Genomic DNA, 18,185 nt, shown 5'->3' with positions numbered 1-18,185 from the left:
AAGTTTTCATGAAAGTATAAAAATGGTCTTCGACATCTGGAACAGCCTGTATTCGTTTATAGTCGGTTCTTATGGAACAGAGATCGTTACGATTTCTGCAACCATTGGAATAAGAAACTAGTTGGGTTTTTGTAATTTTTATTAAAAATATTTACATTATTACATTGATCCCTGGGGACTAAAGACTTACGCTATCAAGAGAACTACCTCTGGATACACTATTGCTAAAGCACCCTACTTCGTAGTATATAATAAGATTCTCGATACTCTCAGTCCTGTCTTTTCTCACAACTAATAGAAAAAAAACTAAAACACACAACTGGTCGCACAACAGTAAAGCACTGAATACAATTACAAAAAACTTGAAATGTTTCTCCAAAAATCCGATGAACACGACTTCGCACATCAAGTAGACCAGACTTGGGGTGCTCAACACTAGATGTACAAAAACTAACTTGGGTTTCTCCTTAAACACAATTACAAAATCTAAACAACGATGTTAAATCAAATTACCTTGATCAGTCCTAGCAACAGGATAAACCCACTACTGATAAGTATAATGCCGACTGTGCTGCAAATAATTAAAGAATTAATATCCATCGGACCGGTGTCGGTTTTGGGGCTTAAAAACAACGCAAGCTTGATCAGTGACACCATGAGCATAAGAGCTCCAGCGATCTGAAATACAACAACTACGTTAAATTCACCAGTGATTGCGTACTTACAGGGGAGACGAAAGCCATCATAAAAGCACACAAACGTGAAGAATTAAAAATAGTTTCCGACATTCTGCACTTACTAACTTAACATGTTGCTAGCTACAAGGCGGCAGACATTCTGACGCTAAAGTCGACTACTCCAGTTTTTCCTGTCTCTTTGTTCGGTCATTCGCCCTCAATATAGGAAGTTTGAAAGAGTGTTTTGAACAGAAACAAACATCAATGTTTTGGATTTTATTAAATGACCGCCGGTGTGTTACAAAGTTCGTATGTATTTGCTTGTGGTTGTCGGTTCTCAGCAACCATTCCTCTGTAGTAGACGAGCACGCCAAAATTTAGGCCACACATTAAACCTAATGGTACCACCACTAAGAATAACGCGGACATGATCAAGAAAATCATAATTAGTATTATTACAAGAGCGTCTAGAACTAAATGGGCCACAATTGGTTTCGGGTGCCTCTGAAATTAATTTTGTTAAAGTGTGAGGGTTTTAGTTCGACTTACCCCTATCACGCCAAAAAGTAGCAACAAACTACTAACTGTGAGCAAGAGGAATGCAGCTACGAAAGTGATTCGTAGTTCCGGCCCTTCTGAGTCTTCATCTGATTGAATGAAGTCATCCCTATATGGGTACCTACAATCGGTGTAGTTCGCACGAGCACGTAAGAACACGTACAGAATCAGAAATGCCAAAAGCTGAAAACGAGGGTTTAAAATGGATACGGAGGGTGTAAAACACTTACCATTTCAAAGAAAATCAAAAAACTCACACAACTTTGAGTGCAGCAATTATTTTTCGACATTGCTTTACTAATTTTGCAAGAGTTGATAACAATGCGATAAATGTTTTATTTTTACCAAATTTTAGGTTAATTTGTTAGTGTGCACAACACTGGGTTTATTAAAACTACACAAAGCACAATTAAGTTAAATTTCCGGTTAAATTTTTAAGGTGTTAAGTTTTTGGCTAACTGATAACCACTTCAGTGTCGTCGTACGTTAAAAACTGCTGCAACCACGTTGGCCTTGACTCCATCTGAACTTCACCAGAATTTGTATTGTGTCATTTTAATTTTATTTCTCTGTCTTCAGTTAGGTTAGAAGACGGACGCTTTATTTTTGCTTTCACCTTTAAATTCATTCATGTGCAAGGTGAAGATTTCGTCACACCTTTAGAACAAAGGATTTTGATTATATTGGGTTTTGTGGCTAAGCGGGCAACGCGTCCTGAATAATCTACAGTCTTTATTAACTATTAATATCAGTGCTACATAATTCATACATATTCTGTTGTTGTTGTCGTTTATCGGCAACCACTCTCTTATAAAAGCAGTACACACCATAATCCAGAGCGCACATTACCGCTACTGGAATTGCGAGGGCGAAACCCATGGACAGTACGACTTCTGGATCTCCACCGTTGTTATAAGTCGCGATTCCAATAAATATTACAACCAAGATTATTATAACGACGTCGATCGCCAAGTGCGCCAGAAAGCATTTGGGTTGACGCTGCAACAACCCCTATAACAGTGAATAGATTGTTCGGCGACTTACCCATATAACTCCAGAAAGCAACAACACACTACTAACAACCAGTATTATCCCCGAAACAAGCAGACAATACGTCATCAGTCGTAGGTTCTTGTGATAACTATCAGTCTGCGAGTGACGACTGAACGTCGTCAACAAAAGTATGAATCCGACTAGCTAAAAACAACAAATTTGGAAAGTGTAAACACAGAAAACACTTACTATTTGAAGAAAAATCATGGAGCCGACGGAACACTGGATGCAGCAACTGCTTTTCGACATCTTGTCTTCGGGTAACATTTGGCACAAAGTTTCAATTTTATGCAGTATCACTTTAAACAGTGATTTTGTCAGGGTGATCTATCAAGTAGCGGCGAGCGACGAAAGTAGTGATCACGGCGCCGGCGTTAACCGCGACTATTCACGATTCTTTCTTGTCACCGTGATTTGGACGGTGATGGCGGGAACGGTTTCTATATTCTCTCGCGGAGGAACGGAAAATCACGTCAGGGTTACCAACAGTGACAAACAGATCACGGTGAAATAATCACCGGTAGTGAAATATCGCGCATCTCTAGTTTTAGGTTACATCGGCTTGAGTGTCCAGACACCGCCGAATGAAGGTGACTGTAAAAACCTGACACGTAAGTACCGGCACTTCAGAAGGAGCCGGGGCTTGTGTAACCTTGGGTCGGCTCGTACCACACTTAACAGTGACCCAACTGGAGTTCGGTTTTCCCTCTACATTCGTCTCTATTTTTCTAAGTCAAATTACTTAAGTCATTTAAATTTGTAAAGAAAGTGTAGATTCAATTAAAGTGTTTTCAGAGGATTTAATTAGTATGCAGGCTGTGTCAAAATGTGGCTTAAGTATGTTACAAAACACGTTATATAATGATGCGTTCTGTCACACTGTGTTTACAAGCGTCGTCTCGTGAATGTGGGTGAACCCCAAAATAACCTACACCTAGTTTAGTTTGCACACACAGAAAATTAAAAAAGGTTAGTTCAAACGTTAGACACACTTTCTAATTCTCTCTTCAAGTTTTTATAGTACAAATACACAGTATATTCCATCACACCCATGAAAATGTACGCTCCCGCGAAAATCGAGAACACCACAATCGCGGTGTACGGGTCCATCGTCACCATGTAGAGTCTAAACGTGAACCCCATGTACCCCGTAACCATAAACACAACCGTAATGGCGATATGAACGTTAACGAACCTTAGTTTGCGCTGAAACACATCAGAGTTAAGTAGGGAGTTTCAAGTGAAGTAGGTCTCACTTTTGTGACGCCGATTAGGAGAAAAACGCCACTAGCGATGCACACTTTGCTACTTATGAAGATCGACGCTACTTGGTATGCTTTCATTTTTGCGACGTACACTAGTGTTAGAATGAACAGATGCACTCCGCCAACCTTAAATTAAAAGAGGTGTTTCGGGTGGTCAGTTGGGTGTTTCGGGAACTTACGATTTGCAAGAAAATCACAACACCGACACAAAAATGGATGCAGCAGTTGTTTTTTCCCATTTCGCGGAGCGAATTCTGGCCGAAAGTGTATATTTTTCTTCGTCGGGTATGAAGTTGTTTACGTGAGACGCGTGGGAGGGTTTTCGGTGGAATTCATAATGGTTCACGTGGGATCTACGCACATTGTGGAGTTCAAGATGTTCACGGTGCGAACTTTTCGTCAGTCAGACTTTGCTCTATTTATAAATTATGAAGAAGTTAAAAACGTATCTGCTGATATTTGTTTATTTTGCTATCAAACCCCAGTTTTGTTTCTTCAAACGTCCTCCAATTGGGGATTTCCACGTTAAAATACCAAGAAGTCGAGAAATTCAATCTTCGTCCTGTTTCAACAATGTTGCAGAGAATACCAACATCTTAAATTAAAACCGGTAAGATTACACGTTATTACCGCAGCGAGTGAAATGTTGTGCAACAAAAGTGGAGGAAGTTCGTGATCGGATCTGGCGATTCCCAGGCGCTCGCTGGAAAGTACGCCAACCAAGCCTTGATAAGAAACAAGAAATTTCATTCATAAATTAATTAATGCAAAAACACGATGAGTCATAAGAGGAGTATGTGTAGAAACGCTATCAACTGACATTTTTTTACATTTCAGATGTCTAATAATTTAGTAACATAAAAAAATTAAACACAAATTAAATTTTATTGTACTTCTTCCAACAGTTAACACAAATACAGTTAGAAAAACGACAACTTTCTGCCTTATGTTAAAATGGACCCCATATTAACTTACACACTCATTCGTCACCAACTCCGTCACATCGTCCTCTTTCTCTCTCTCTCTTAACATCTCCTTATAGTACAAATAAACCGAGTACTCCAAAAAACAAACAAAGACATAGACGGCTGTAGTAATTAACAAACTATCAAACACTAAATCGATTACCAATTTTTTAAGGCACACTACCACTACGAAGTAAAGTAGAACCACCACCGCACACACAGCGTTCATGGTGATGTGACACAAGACGAGCTTTGTTTGTCGCTGAAAAAAATCGATTTTGAGTCGTTCGTCAAAAAAGGTTCGTCTTACCAAAATCACTGCAAAAAGTAGCGAAAAACCGCTGAGTATCCCCGTCAGATTTAAAAGCACGCACAGATGAAGCGTGCTTTTATGCAAGTTGTTCAAGTGTTCGTGTTCCTTGTTCAGGTGAGGTAGTAAATTAACTTGTTGCAGGAATCCACTAATCTTGAACACGGGGTAGGTTTGAATTATGTAGTTCGGTTGAATTACTTACGATCTGGGAGAAAATGACGACCCCGATGCACAAATAGTTGAGGTATTTGTTGTTCTTCCACATTTTAGTGGTTGGAAATTTTCTTAGTACGACTAGAGAGAACGCATGTTTTTTGGAGGAGTGATCGAGTAAAACTAAGTCTGGGAGATCGTGCAGAAACAACCAATTTTTACACTTAGCGGCAGAGTTGTTATTACATTCTGGTGTATTTACATCGATAAAATCGTCCGTTTATTTTTAATTCCGTCTTCTGGGAAAATATGGAAACATGAAAATATTTGCAACCGTTTACTTAAGGAGTTTTTTGTTTGGAAAGCGCGTGGATCGTGAAATGATCGATAAAAACACTTTTCTTACACATGCAGCACAACATAGATCTATTAGTTATTGCTAGTTTCCAAAATAAACACATACGTTTTTAGGATCAACGTAAGTACTCTCCTTGCTGTTCAAAATTTCGTCAGGGTTCCATTATTATAATACTCACCCTGTATAATAATGTTACGAAATTAACCCATACGCAGCCCCGGTACGACGCTTATGGGTTTCGTCTCGTATGTAGTATGACTCATCGGCGGCGTTCACTAAAGGAAAGCCTGGAAGCGGAAGTGGCGAATACCCAATTCGAGAAAGACCTTGATCGTCGAAGTATGGGTTTAAATAGAGTCACGCCGGGATTGTTTTGTAAAGTAAATTCGAGTTGAGTTTAAGCCACGCCGATTTTATTCGCCTATTCAACGTAACAAAAGTAAAAAAATAACGATATATACAGACTAGTTACGTAATAAAAACAGCAGACACTCGCTTCACACGAGTGTTAATTTTCTTCGTCACACTTTATAAGTCATTTGGGTGTCCTCATCTTGAAGTTCACTCTTCAGATTTGTATAAAAGTTGTACACGGCACACTCCAAACCAACGAGGATGAAAAGAACAACCACATAAGCCCCAGCCAATATAGCAAGACTATCCCCCGTGTACCCATCCACGAAAAAGACTATAATCAGCAAACCGATTACACTCAAAACCATACAAATGACAGTTATGACGATGTGGGCGAAAACTAGCTTGGGTTTTTTCTAAAACACAAATCGTTAAACGAAAACTAACAAATGAGCTACTTTTACCTTGTGGGCACCGTGTGCCAGTAACGAGCCGCTAACCAAGGACACCACGGCAAACAAGAAGAAAATACACAGCGTCTCGGAATCCACATTTCCGATAAGCATAAATCCTAGGATTATTCTGAACACTCCGGCGGTCTTAAATAACATGGTAAATGGATGCACTCAGATGTTTAAGTTACTTACGATTTGGAGGAAGGCCATCAAGCCGACCCAGAAATGAAGACAGCAGTCGTTTCGCGCCATTGTGTCAACTTAAGATCAAGCGTTACTGAGGGTTTTCTGCGTGGATAAGACTTTTATAAACGTCGCGCTGTTGTTTTTAACGAGAACTAGTTATGGAGAAATGTAGAGGAGGAGGACAGTTATTAGCAGGAAATACACGCTGAAATTTCCCAACAGGCGAAGAAAAAACGTCAGAAATAATGTTTTGACGAGGCGAAGCAGAGGTCATCATAGTTATTACATATTTCATGATAACACTAGATTACAAGGTTTTATATCCAAAGACAAAAATAGTTGAATCTAAAGGATTTGGGTTCGGGAAATTCAAATCTGAAAGCAGAAAAAATCTATCACGTCAGGTTTTTGAGATATTTATATAAACATACCCCGTATTTCTTTTCTTTTATACAACTCTTGCAACGTTTTTATTTTTAAATATATATGAAAATATAGTTTTTGAGCAAATTTGTATCATTTTAAAAGATCATTTACGTAAATAAATAACATGAGTGTCAATTTTTCAAGCTACTAGATTGTCATCAATGTTTTATTTAAAATTTTTCAAGTATTGATTTTAGAATAATTGGTTGCTTTTGATTTTTCTACGGGAAGTGATAATAAAAATGTGAGGTTGGCCTCACAAAGATCTTTTAAAATGATACAAATTTGCTCAAAGAAATACAGGTTTATCTTTAAGAATAAAGAAGTTACAGGGGTTGTATCAAATAAAAGCAACACCCAGTATATATTATAAACATTATGACTGAAAATTAAAAATGATAAACAGTAGCGTTTCTTTTATTGACAGTACTGACAGTTTCCCTTATAATAGACCAACAGTTACACATTTTCGTCCCAAAATCCTTGATACCTTCTTTTTAAGCATATTTGAACAGGTCTTGCTTTAGGTACTATAATTTTACCATAAACATATCAAAACTGATTTGCACTTACTTTGCACGATCTCGAAGACATTTTTTACACGACAATGGTGCTTTAACATGAATCAATTTGACACTAACGTGAAGGTAAGAGCAAAGTTCATTATTTTTGATTTATGAAAAAACCTGACGTGATAAGGATAATCCGTTTTTGGATTTGTTATCAGTAAGTAATTTAGAAGTAAAAAATATTTTTTTTATTTTTGGATACGAAAAAAAGTTTAAATTTGTAAACTAGTGTAATCAGTCCAGTGGTATCGAAGATGATCCATCCAGTTAAAAAATATATGAACTAAAAAAGACGGAAATCCAAGATTTTGAGTTCAAGTGACACTAAGCCTGGCTTGCGAAGTAGCCGATTAGCTTAGTTTAGTTTAGTCTTAGTCACCATAGATAAGATTTGAAAGAGCGATGTTTATTATACTCGCGAGATGATTATGGTAATGAAATTCAAACACTAATGTTTAGTTTTTATTTTTCGGCGAAATCATAAATGACACATACGAGTTATGAAAATTTTGAAATAACATGATTTAACTTTCAATAAGTGACAAAACACCACCTAACGTTTCAAGACTTTATTTCTTTAAGGCAAACATAATTTAAACAGTCAGACTCTCACTATTCATGTTTTTGTAAAACAGATACTATATTCCAAACAAATTCGCCAAAAAAGTTATTGTATTTCTTCCAACAGTTAACACAAATATAGTTAGAAAAACGACAACTTTCTGCCTTATATTAAAATGGACCCCATAATTTAAGTCACACACTCATTCGTGACCAACTCCGTCACATCATCTTCTTTCTCTCTCTCTTTCAACATCTCCTTATAGTACAAATAAACCGAATACTCCAAAAAACAAACGAAGACATAGACGGCCGTAGTAATTAACAAACTATCAAACACTAAATCAATTACCAATTTTTTAAGGTACACTACCACTACGAAATAAAGTAGAACCACCACCGCACACACAGCGTTCATGGTGATGTGACACAAGACGAGCTTTGTTTGTCGCTGAAAAAAATCGATTTTGAGTCGTTCGTCAAGAAAGGGTCGCCTTACCAAAATCACTGCAAAAAGTAGTGAAAAACCGCTGAGTATCCCCGTCAGATTTAAAAGAACGCACAGATGAAGCGTGCTTTTATGCAAGTTGTTCAAGTGTTCGTGTTCCTTGTTCAGGTGAGGTAGTAAATTAACTTGTTGCAGGAATCCACTAATCTTGAACACGGGGAAGGTTTGAATTATGTAGTACGGTTAAATTACTTACGATCTGGGAGAAAATGACGACCCCGATGCACAAATAGTTGAGGTATTTGTTGTTCTTCCACATTTTAGTGGTTGGAAATTTTCTTAGTACGACTAGAGAGAACGCATGTTTTTTGGAGGAGTGATCGAGTAAAACTGTAAGTCTGGGAGATCGTGCAGAAACAACCAATTTTTACACTTAGCGGCAGAGTTGTTATTACATTCTGGTGTATTTACATCGATAAAATCCTCCGTTTATTTTTAATTCCGTCTTCTGGGAAAATATGGAAACATGAAAATATTTGCAACCGTTTACTTTAGCGAATTTTTTGTTTGGAAAGAGCGTGGATCGTGAAATGATCGACAAAAACACTTTTCTTACACATGCAGCACAACATACTACATCTATTAGTTATTGCTAGATTCCAAAATTAACACATACGTTTTTCGGATCAACGTGGGTACTCTCCTTGCTGTTCAAAATTTGGTCAGGGTTCCATTATTATAATACTCACCCTGTATAATAATGTTACCAAATTAACCCATACGCAGCCCCGGTACGATGCTTATGGGTTTCGTCTCGTATGTAGTATGACTCATCGGCGGCGTTCACTAAAGGAAAGCCTGGAAGCGGAAGTCGCGAATACCCAATTCGAGAAAGACCTTGATCGCCGAAGTATGGGTTTAAATAGAGTCACGCCGGGATTGTTTTGTAAAGTAAATTCGAGTTGAGTTTAAGCCACGCCGATTTTATTCGCCTATTCAACGTAACAAAAGTAAAAAAATAACGATATATACAGACTAGTTACGTAATAAAAACAGCAGACACTCGCTTCACACGAGTGTTAATTTTCTTCGTCACACTTTATAAGTCATTTGGGTGTCCTCATCTTGAAGTTCACTCTTCAGATTTGTATAAAAGTTGTACACGGCACACTCCAAACCAACGAGGATGAAAAGAACAACCACATAAGCCCCAGCCAATATAGCAAGACTATCCCCCGTGTACCCATCCACGAAAAAGACTATAATCAGCAAACCGATTACACTCAAAACCATACAAATGACAGTTATGACGATGTGGGCGAAAACTAGCTTGGGTTTTTTCTAAAACACAAATCGTTAAGCGAAAACTAACAAATGAGCTACTTTTACCTTGTGGGCACCGTGTGCCAGTAACGAGCCGCTAACCAAGGACACCACGGCAAACAAGAAGAAAATACACAGCGTCTCGGAATCCACTATTCCGATAAGCATAAGTCCTTGGATTATTCTGAACACTCCGGCGGTCTTAAATAATATGGTAAGTGGATGCACTCAGATGTTTAAGTTACTTACGATTTGGAGGAAGGCCATCAAGCCGACCCAGAAATGAAGACAGCAGTCGTTTCGCGCCATTGTGTCAACTTAAGATCAAGCGTTACTGAGGGTTTTCTGCGCGGACAAGACTTTTATAAACGTCGCGCTGTTGTTTTTAACGAGAACTAGTTATGGAGAAATGTAGAGGAGGAGGACAGTTATTAGCAGGAAATGCCCGCTGAAATTTCCCAACAGGCGAAGAAAAAACGTCAGAAATAATGTTTTGACGAGGCGAAGCAGAGGTCATCATAGTTACTACATATTTCATGATAACACTAGTTTACAAGGTTTTATATCCAAAGACAAAAATAGTTGAATCTAAAGGATTCGGGAAATTCAAATCTGAAAGCAGAAAAAATCTATCAAGTCAGGTTTTTGAGATATTTATATAAACATACCGCGTATTTCTTTTCTTTTATACAACTCTTGTAACGTTTTTATTTTTAAATATATATGAAAATATAGTTTTTGAGCAAATTTGTATCATTTTAAAAGATCATTTACGTAAATAAATAACATGAGTGTCAATTTTTCAAGCTACTAGATTGTCATCAATGTTTTATTTAAAATTTTTCAAGTATTGATTTTAGAATAATTGGTTGCTTTTGATTTTTCTACGGGAAGTGATAATAAAAATGTGAGGTTGGCCTCACAAAGATCTTTTAAAATGATACAAATTTGCTCAAAGAAATACAGGTTTATCTTTAAGAATAAAGAAGTTACAGGGGTTGTATCAAATAAAAGCAACACCCAGTATATATTATAAACATTATGACTGAAAATTAAAAATGATAAACAGTAGCGTTTCTTTTATTGACAGTATAGACAGTTTCCCTTATAATAGACCAACAGTTACACATTTTCGTCCCAAAATCCTTGATACCTTCTTTTTAAGCATATTTGAACAGGTCTTGCTTTAGGTACTATAATTTTACCATAAACATATCAAAACTGATTTGCACTTACTTTGCACGATCTCGAAGACATTTTTTACACGACAATGGTGCTTTAACATGAATCAATTTGACACTAACGTGAAGGTAAGAGCAAAGTTCATTATTTTTGATTTATGAAAAAACCTGACGTGATAAGGATAATCCGTTTTTGGATTTGTTATCAGTAAATAATTTAGAAGTAAAAAATATTTTTTTTATTTTTGGATACGAAAAAAAGTTTAAATTTGTAAACTAGTGTAATCAGTCCAGTGGTATCGAAGATGATCCATCCAGTTAAAAAATATATGAACTAAAAAAGACGGAAATCCAAGATTTTGAGTTCAAGTGACACTAAGCCTGGCTTGCGCAGTAGCCGATTAGCTTAGTTTAGTTTAGTCTTAGTCACCATAGATAAGATTTGAAAGAGCGATGTTTATTATACTCGCGAGATGATTATGGTAATGAAATTCAAACACTAATGTTCAGTTTTTATTTTTCGGCGAAATCATAAATGACACATACGACTTATGAAAATTTTGAAATAACATGATTTAACTTTCAATAAGTGACAAAACACCACCTAACGTTTCAAGACTTTATTTCTTTAAGGCAAACTTAATTTAAACAGTCAGACTCTCACTATTCATGTTTTTGTAAAACAGATACTATATTCCAAACAAATTCGCCAAAAAAGTTATTGTATTTCTTCCAACAGTTAACACAAATATAGTTAGAAAAACGACAACTTTCTGCCTTATATTAAAATGGACCCCATAATTTAAGTCACACACTCATTCGTGACCAACTCCGTCACATCATCTTCTTTCTCTCTCTCTTTCAACATCTCCTTATAGTACAAATAAACCGAATACTCCAAAAAACAAACAAAGACATAGACGGCCGTAGTAATTAACAAACTATCAAACACTAAATCAATTACCAATTTTTTAAGGTACACTACCACTACGAAATAAAGTAGAACCACCACCGCACACACAGCGTTCATGGTGATGTGACACAAGACGAGCTTTGTTTGTCGCTGAAAAAAACCCATTTTGAGTCGTTCGTCAAAAACGGATCGCCTTACCAAAATCACTGCAAAAAGTAGCGAAAAACCGCTGAGTATCCCCGTCAGATTTAAAAGAACGCACAGATGAAGCGTGCTTTTATGCAAATTGTTCAAGTGTTCGTGTTCCTTGTTCAGGTGAGGTAGTAAATTAACTTGTTGCAGGAATCCGCTAATCTTGAACACGGGGTAGGTTTGAATTATGTAGTACGGTTGAATTACTTACGATCTGGGAGAAAATGACGACCCCGATGCACAAATAGTTGAGGTATTTGTTGTTCTTCCACATTTTAGTGGTTGGAAATTTTCTTAGTACGACTAGAGAGAACGCATGTTTTTTGGAGGAGTGATCGAGTAAAACTGTAAGTCTGGGAGATCGTGCAGAAACAACCAATTTTTACACTTAGCGGCAGAGTTGTTATTACATTCTGGTGTATTTACATCGATAAAATCCTGCGTTTATTTTTAATTCCGTCTTCTGGGAAAATATGGAAACATGAAAATATTTGCAACTGTTTACTTAAGGAGTTTTTTGTTTGGAAAGCGCGTGGATCGTGAAATGATCGATAAAAACACTTTTCTTACACATGCAGCACAACATACTACATCTATTAGTTATTGCTAGATTCCAAAATTAACACATACGTTTTTCGGATCAACGTAGGTACTCTCCTTGCTGTTCAAAATTTGGTCAGGGTCCCATTATTATAATACTCACCCTGTATAATAATGTTACCAAATTAACCCATACGCAGCCCCGGTACAACGCTTATGTGTTTCGTCTCGTATGTAGTATGACTCATCGGCGGCGTTCACTAAAGCAAAGCCTGGAAGCGGCAGTCGCGAATACCCAATTCGAGAAAGACCTTGATCGTCGAAGTATGGGTTTAAATAGAGTCACGCCGGGATTGTTTTGTAAAGTAAATTCGAGTTGAGTTTAAGCCACGCCGATTTTATTCGCCTATTCAACGTAACAAAAGTAAAAAAATAACGATATATACAGACTAGTTACGTAATAAAAACAGCAGACACTCGCTTCACACGAGTGTTAATTTTCTTCGTCACACTTTATAAGTCATTTGGGTGTCCTCATCTTGAAGTTCACTCTTCAGATTTGTATAAAAGTTGTACACGGCACACTCCAAACCAACGAGGATGAAAAGAACAACCACATAAGCCCCAGCGACTATAGCAAGACTATCCCCCGTGTACCCATCCACGAAAAAGACTATAATCAGCAAACCGATTACACTCAAAACCATACAAATGACAGTTATGACGATGTGGGCGAAAACTAGCTTGGGTTTTTTCTAAAACACAAATCGTTAAGCGAAAACTAACAAATGAGCTACTTTTACCTTGTGGGCACCGTGTGCCAGTAACGAGCCGCTAACCAAGGACACCACGGCAAACAAGAAGAAAATACTCAGCGTCTCGGAATCCACATTTCCGATAAGCATAAGTCCTTGGATTATTCTGAACACTCCGGCGGTCTTAAATAATATGGTAAGTGGATGCACTCAGATGTTTAAGTTACTTACGATTTGGAGGAAGGCCATCAAGCCGACCCAGAAATGAAGACAGCAGTCGTTTCGCGCCATTGTGTCAACTTAAGATCAAGCGTTACTGAGGGTTTTCTGCGCGGACAAGACTTTTATAAACGTGCGCGCTGTTGTTTTTAACGAGAACTAGTTATGGAGAAATGTATAGGAGGAGGACAGTTATTAGCAGGAAATACCTGCTGAAATTTCCCAACAGGCGAAGAAAAAACGTCAGAAATACTGTTTTGACGAGGCGAAGCAGAGGTCATCATAGTTATTACATATTTCATGATAACACTAATTTACAAGGTTTTATATCCAAAGACAAAAATAGTTGAACCTAAAGGATTTGGGTTCGGGAAATTCAAATCTGAAAGCAGAAAAAATCTATCACGTCAGGTGTTTGAGATATTTATATAAACATACCCCGTATTTCTTTTCTTTTATACAACTCTTGTAACGTTTTTATTTTTAAATATATATGAAAATATAGTTTTTGAGCAAATTTGTATCATTTTAAAAGATCATTTACGTAAATAAATAACATGAGTGTCAATTTTTCAAGCTACTAGATTGTCATCAATGTTTTATTTAAAATTTTTCTAGTATTGATTTTAGAATAATTGGTTGCTTTTGATTTTTCTACGGGAAGTGATAACAAAAATGTGAGGTTGGCCTCACAAAGATCTTTTAAATTTATACAAATTTGCTCAAAGAAATACAGGTTTATCTTTAAGAATAAAGAAGTTACAGGGGTTGTATCAAATAAAAGCAACACCCAGTATATATTATAAACATTATGACTGAAAATTAAAAATGATAAACAGTAGCGTTTCTTTTATTGACAGTATAGACAGTTTCCCTTATAATAGACCAACAGTTACACATTTTCGTCCCAAAATCCTTGATACCTTCTTTTTAAGCATATTTGAACAGGTCTTGCTTTAGGTACTATAATTTTACCATAAACATATCAAAACTGATTTGCACTTACTTTGCACGATCTCGAAGACATTTTTTACACGACAATGGTGCTTTAACATGGATCAATTTGACACTAACGTGAAGGTAAGAGCAAAGTTCATTATTTTTGATTTATGAAAAAACCTGACGTGATAAGGATAATCCGTTTTTGGATTTGTTATCAGTAAATAATTTAGAAGTAAAAAATATTTTTTTTATCTTTGGATACGAAAAAAAGTTTAAATTTGTAAACTAGTGTAATCAGTCCAGTGGTATCGAAGATGATCCATCCAGTTAAAAAATATATGAACTAAAAAAGACGGAAATCCAAGATTTTGAGTTCAAGTGACACTAAGCCTGGCTTGCGAAGTAGCCGATTAGCTTAGTTTAGTTTAGTCTTAGTCACCATAGATAAGATTTGAAAGAGCGATGTTTATTATACTCGCGAGATGATTATGGTAATGAAATTCAAACACTAATGTTTAGTTTTTATTTTTCGGCGAAATCATAAATGACACATACGAGTTATGAAAATTTTGAAATAACATGATTTAACTTTCAATAAGTGACAAAACACCACCTAACGTTTCAAGACTTTATTTCTTTAAGGCAAACTTAATTTAAACAGTCAGACTCTCACTATCCATGTTTTTGTAAAACAGATACTATATTCCAAACAAATTCGCCAAAAAAGTTATTGTATTTCTTCCAACAGTTAACACAAATATAGTTAGAAAAACGACAACTTTCTGCCTTATACTAAAATGGACCCCATAATTTAAGTCACACACTCATTCGTGACCAACTCCGTCACATCATGTTCTTTCTCTCTCTCTCTCAACATCTCCTTATAGTACAAATAAACCGAATACTCCAAAAAACAAACAAAGGTATAGACGGCTGTAGTAATTAACAAACTATCAAACACTAAATCGATTACCAATTTTTTAAGGCATACTACCACTACGAAATAAATTAGAACCACCACTGCACACACAGCGTTCATGGTGATGTGACACAAGACGAGCTTTGTTTGTCGCTGAAAAAAATCGATTTTGAGTCGTTCGTCAAAAACGGATCGCCTTACCAAAATCACTGCAAAAAGTAGCGAAAAACCGCTGAGTATCCCCGTCAGATTTAAAAGAACGCACAAATGAAGCGTGCTTTTATGCAAGTTGTTCAAGTGTTCGTGTTCCTTGTTCAGGTGAGGTAGTAAATTAACTTGTTGCAGGAATCCACTAATCTTGAACACGGGGTAGGTTTGAATTATGTAGTACGGTTAAATTACTTACGATCTGGGAGAAAATGACGACCCCGATGCACAAATAGTTGAGGTATTTGTTGTTCTTCCACATTTTAGTGGTGTTTAGGAATTTTCTAAAGTAGGACTAGACAAAACGCATGTTTTTTGGAGGAGTGGTCGAGCAAAACTGTAAGTCTGGGAGATCGTGCAGAAACAACCAATTTTTACACTTAGCGGCAGAGTTGTTATTACATTCTGGTGTATTTACATCGATAAAATCCTGCGTTTATTTTTAATTCCGTCTTCTGGGAAAATATGGAAACATGAAAATATTTGCAACTGTTTACTTAAGGAGTTTTTTGTTTGGAAAGCGCGTGGATCGTGAAATGATCGATAAAAACACTTTTCTTACACATGCAGCACAACATACTACATCTATTAGTTATTGCTAGATTCCAAAATTAACACATACGTTTTTCGGATCAACGTAGGTACTCTCCTTGCTGTTCAAAATTTGGTCAGGGTCCCATTATTATAATACTCACCCTGTATAATAATGTTACCAAATTAACCCATACGCAGCCCCGGTACAACGCTTATGTGTTTCGTCTCGTATGTAGTATGACTCATCGGCGGCGTTCACTAAAGCAAAGCCTGGAAGCGGCAGTCGCGAATACCCAATTCGAGAAAGACCTTGATCGTCGAAGTATGGGTTTAAATAGAGTCACGCCGGGATTGTTTTGTAAAGTAAATTCGAGTTGAGTTTAAGCCACGCCGATTTTATTCGCCTATTCAACGTAACAAAAGTAAAAAAATAACGATATATACAGACTAGTTACGTAATAAAAACAGCAGACACTCGCTTCACACGAGTGTTAATTTTCTTCGTCACACTTTATAAGTCATTTGGGTGTCCTCATCTTGAAGTTCACTCTTCAGATTTGTATAAAAGTTGTACACGGCACACTCCAAACCAACGAGGATGAAAAGAACAACCACATAAGCCCCAGCGACTATAGCAAGACTATCCCCCGTGTACCCATCCACGAAAAAGACTATAATCAGCAAACCGATTACACTCAAAACCATACAAATGACAGTCATGACGATGTGGGCGAAAACTAGCTTGGGTTTTTTCTAAAACACAAATCGTTAAGCGAAAACTAACAAATGAGCTACTTTTACCTTGTGGGCACCGTGTGCCAGTAACGAGCCGCTAACCAAGGACACCACGGCAAACAAGAAGAAAATACACAGCGTCTCGGAATCCACATTTCCGATAAGCATAAGTCCTTGGATTATTCTGAACACTCCGGCGGTCTTAAATAATACGGTAAGTGGATGCACTCAGATGTTTAAGTTACTTACGATTTGGAGGAAGGCCATCAAGCCGACCCAGAAATGAAGACAGCAATCGTTTCGCGCCATTGTGTCAACTTAAGATCAAGCGTTACTGAGGGTTTTCTGCGCGGACAAGACTTTTATAAACGTGCGCGCTGTTGTTTTTAACGAGAACTAGTTATGGAGAAATGTAGAGGAGGAGGACAGTTATTAGCAGGCAATACCTGCTGAAATTTCCCAACAGGCGAAGAAAAAACGTCAGAAATAATGTTTTGACGAGGCGAAGCAGAGGTCATCATAGTTACTACATATTTCATGATAACACTAGTTTACAAGGTTTTATATCCAAAGACAAAAATAGTTGAATCTAAAGGATTTGGGTTCGGGAAATTCAAATCTGAAAGCAGAAAAAAATCTATCACGTCAGGTTTTTGAGATATTTATATAAACATACCCCGTATTTCTTTTCTTTTATACAACTCTTGTAACGTTTTTATTTTTAAATATATATGAAAATATAGTTTTTGAGCAAATTTGTATCATTTTAAAAGATCATTTACGTAAATAAATAACATGAGTGTCAATTTTTCAAGCTACTAGATTGTCATCAATGTTTTATTTAAAATTTTTCAAGTATTGATTTTAGAATAATTGGTTGCTTTTGATTTTTCTACGGGAAGTGATAATTAAAATGTGAGGTTGGCCTCACAAAGATCTTTTAAAATGATACAAATTTGCTCAAAGAAATACAGGTTTATCTTTAAGAATAAAGAAGTTACAGGGGTTGTATCAAATAAAAGCAACACCTAGTATATATTATAAACATTATGACTGAAAATTAAAAATGATAAACAGTAGCGTTTCTTTTATTGACAGTACTGACACTTTCCCTTATAATAGACCAACAGTTACACATTTTCGTCCCAAAATCCTTGATACCTTCTTTTTAAGCATATTTGAACAGGTCTTGCTTTAGGTACTATAATTTTACCATAAACATATCAAAACTGATTTGCACTTACTTTGCACGATCTCGAAGACATTTTTTACACGACAATGGTGCTTTAACATGAATCAATTTGACACTAACGTGAAGGTAAGAGCAAAGTTCATTATTTTTGATTTATGAAAAAACCTGACGTGATAAGGATAATCCGTTTTT

The 18,185-nt window shown here is 36.6% G+C and overlaps 8 protein-coding genes across 11 annotated transcripts; all 8 read right to left on the bottom strand.

Moving 5' to 3' along the window:
- Nucleotides 1-121: 121 nt before the first annotated feature.
- LOC135123198 (uncharacterized) lies at nucleotides 122-4,041 on the bottom strand. 3 transcript variants are annotated; one of them, XM_064047694.1, is made up of 7 exons: nucleotides 2,478-2,593; nucleotides 2,280-2,432; nucleotides 1,466-2,234; nucleotides 1,227-1,418; nucleotides 726-1,181; nucleotides 514-678; nucleotides 122-466 (listed from the first exon to the last, which is right to left on the bottom strand). In XM_064047694.1, exons 5-7 carry the CDS (start codon nucleotides 786-788, stop codon nucleotides 179-181), a joined length of 516 nt encoding a protein of 171 aa, XP_063903764.1. In that variant the 5' UTR covers nucleotides 789-1,181; nucleotides 1,227-1,418; nucleotides 1,466-2,234; nucleotides 2,280-2,432; nucleotides 2,478-2,593; the 3' UTR covers nucleotides 122-178. The 3 variants fall into 3 exon arrangements, with proteins under 3 accessions (XP_063903764.1, XP_063903769.1, XP_063903773.1); XM_064047699.1 differs by having other exon boundaries at nucleotides 800-1,181; XM_064047703.1 differs by lacking the exons at nucleotides 726-1,181; nucleotides 1,227-1,418; nucleotides 1,466-2,234; nucleotides 2,280-2,432; nucleotides 2,478-2,593 and adding exons at nucleotides 3,484-3,679; nucleotides 3,733-4,041.
- Nucleotides 4,042-5,733: 1,692 nt separating this feature from the next.
- On the bottom strand, nucleotides 5,734-6,438 carry LOC135123215 (uncharacterized). The gene is made up of 3 exons (XM_064047710.1): nucleotides 6,344-6,438; nucleotides 6,161-6,295; nucleotides 5,734-6,112 (listed from the first exon to the last, which is right to left on the bottom strand). The coding sequence occupies exons 1-3, from the start codon at nucleotides 6,401-6,403 to the stop codon at nucleotides 5,864-5,866; spliced, it is 444 nt and encodes a 147-aa protein (XP_063903780.1). The 5' UTR covers nucleotides 6,404-6,438; the 3' UTR covers nucleotides 5,734-5,863.
- Nucleotides 6,439-7,940: 1,502 nt separating this feature from the next.
- Nucleotides 7,941-8,920, bottom strand: LOC135135064 (uncharacterized). 2 transcript variants are annotated; one of them, XM_064064133.1, is made up of 3 exons: nucleotides 8,598-8,920; nucleotides 8,393-8,548; nucleotides 7,941-8,344 (listed from the first exon to the last, which is right to left on the bottom strand). In XM_064064133.1, the coding sequence occupies exons 1-3, from the start codon at nucleotides 8,658-8,660 to the stop codon at nucleotides 8,084-8,086; spliced, it is 480 nt and encodes a 159-aa protein (XP_063920203.1). In that variant the 5' UTR covers nucleotides 8,661-8,920; the 3' UTR covers nucleotides 7,941-8,083. The 2 variants fall into 2 exon arrangements, with proteins under 2 accessions (XP_063920203.1, XP_063920119.1); XM_064064049.1 differs by having other exon boundaries at nucleotides 7,941-8,548.
- A 383-nt stretch (nucleotides 8,921-9,303) lies between these two features.
- LOC135134976 (uncharacterized) lies at nucleotides 9,304-10,024 on the bottom strand. The gene is made up of 3 exons (XM_064063939.1): nucleotides 9,914-10,024; nucleotides 9,731-9,865; nucleotides 9,304-9,682 (listed from the first exon to the last, which is right to left on the bottom strand). Exons 1-3 carry the CDS (start codon nucleotides 9,971-9,973, stop codon nucleotides 9,434-9,436), a joined length of 444 nt encoding a protein of 147 aa, XP_063920009.1. The 5' UTR covers nucleotides 9,974-10,024; the 3' UTR covers nucleotides 9,304-9,433.
- A 1,453-nt stretch (nucleotides 10,025-11,477) lies between these two features.
- Nucleotides 11,478-12,380, bottom strand: LOC135134900 (uncharacterized). Its single transcript, XM_064063823.1, has 3 exons — nucleotides 12,162-12,380; nucleotides 11,957-12,112; nucleotides 11,478-11,908 (listed from the first exon to the last, which is right to left on the bottom strand). The coding sequence occupies exons 1-3, from the start codon at nucleotides 12,222-12,224 to the stop codon at nucleotides 11,648-11,650; spliced, it is 480 nt and encodes a 159-aa protein (XP_063919893.1). The 5' UTR covers nucleotides 12,225-12,380; the 3' UTR covers nucleotides 11,478-11,647.
- A 486-nt stretch (nucleotides 12,381-12,866) lies between these two features.
- LOC135134826 (uncharacterized) lies at nucleotides 12,867-13,692 on the bottom strand. Its single transcript, XM_064063704.1, has 3 exons — nucleotides 13,477-13,692; nucleotides 13,294-13,428; nucleotides 12,867-13,245 (listed from the first exon to the last, which is right to left on the bottom strand). The coding sequence occupies exons 1-3, from the start codon at nucleotides 13,534-13,536 to the stop codon at nucleotides 12,997-12,999; spliced, it is 444 nt and encodes a 147-aa protein (XP_063919774.1). The 5' UTR covers nucleotides 13,537-13,692; the 3' UTR covers nucleotides 12,867-12,996.
- A 1,455-nt stretch (nucleotides 13,693-15,147) lies between these two features.
- On the bottom strand, nucleotides 15,148-15,910 carry LOC135134744 (uncharacterized). The gene is made up of 3 exons (XM_064063596.1): nucleotides 15,732-15,910; nucleotides 15,527-15,682; nucleotides 15,148-15,478 (listed from the first exon to the last, which is right to left on the bottom strand). Exons 1-3 carry the CDS (start codon nucleotides 15,792-15,794, stop codon nucleotides 15,218-15,220), a joined length of 480 nt encoding a protein of 159 aa, XP_063919666.1. The 5' UTR covers nucleotides 15,795-15,910; the 3' UTR covers nucleotides 15,148-15,217.
- Nucleotides 15,911-16,440: 530 nt separating this feature from the next.
- On the bottom strand, nucleotides 16,441-17,412 carry LOC135134673 (uncharacterized). Its single transcript, XM_064063469.1, has 3 exons — nucleotides 17,051-17,412; nucleotides 16,868-17,002; nucleotides 16,441-16,819 (listed from the first exon to the last, which is right to left on the bottom strand). The coding sequence occupies exons 1-3, from the start codon at nucleotides 17,108-17,110 to the stop codon at nucleotides 16,571-16,573; spliced, it is 444 nt and encodes a 147-aa protein (XP_063919539.1). The 5' UTR covers nucleotides 17,111-17,412; the 3' UTR covers nucleotides 16,441-16,570.
- Between the last annotated feature and the right edge of the window lie 773 nt (nucleotides 17,413-18,185).

Source organism: Zophobas morio, unplaced genomic scaffold (assembly GCF_036711695.1).
Source record: "Zophobas morio isolate AGI-343-1 ecotype UQ-CSIRO unplaced genomic scaffold, CSIRO_AGI_Zmor_V1 ptg000002l, whole genome shotgun sequence".
Taxonomy (NCBI): domain Eukaryota; kingdom Metazoa; phylum Arthropoda; class Insecta; order Coleoptera; family Tenebrionidae; genus Zophobas; species Zophobas morio.
The sequence above is the reverse complement of the archived record's forward strand: the minus strand, read 5'-3'. Positions and strand labels throughout refer to the sequence as shown.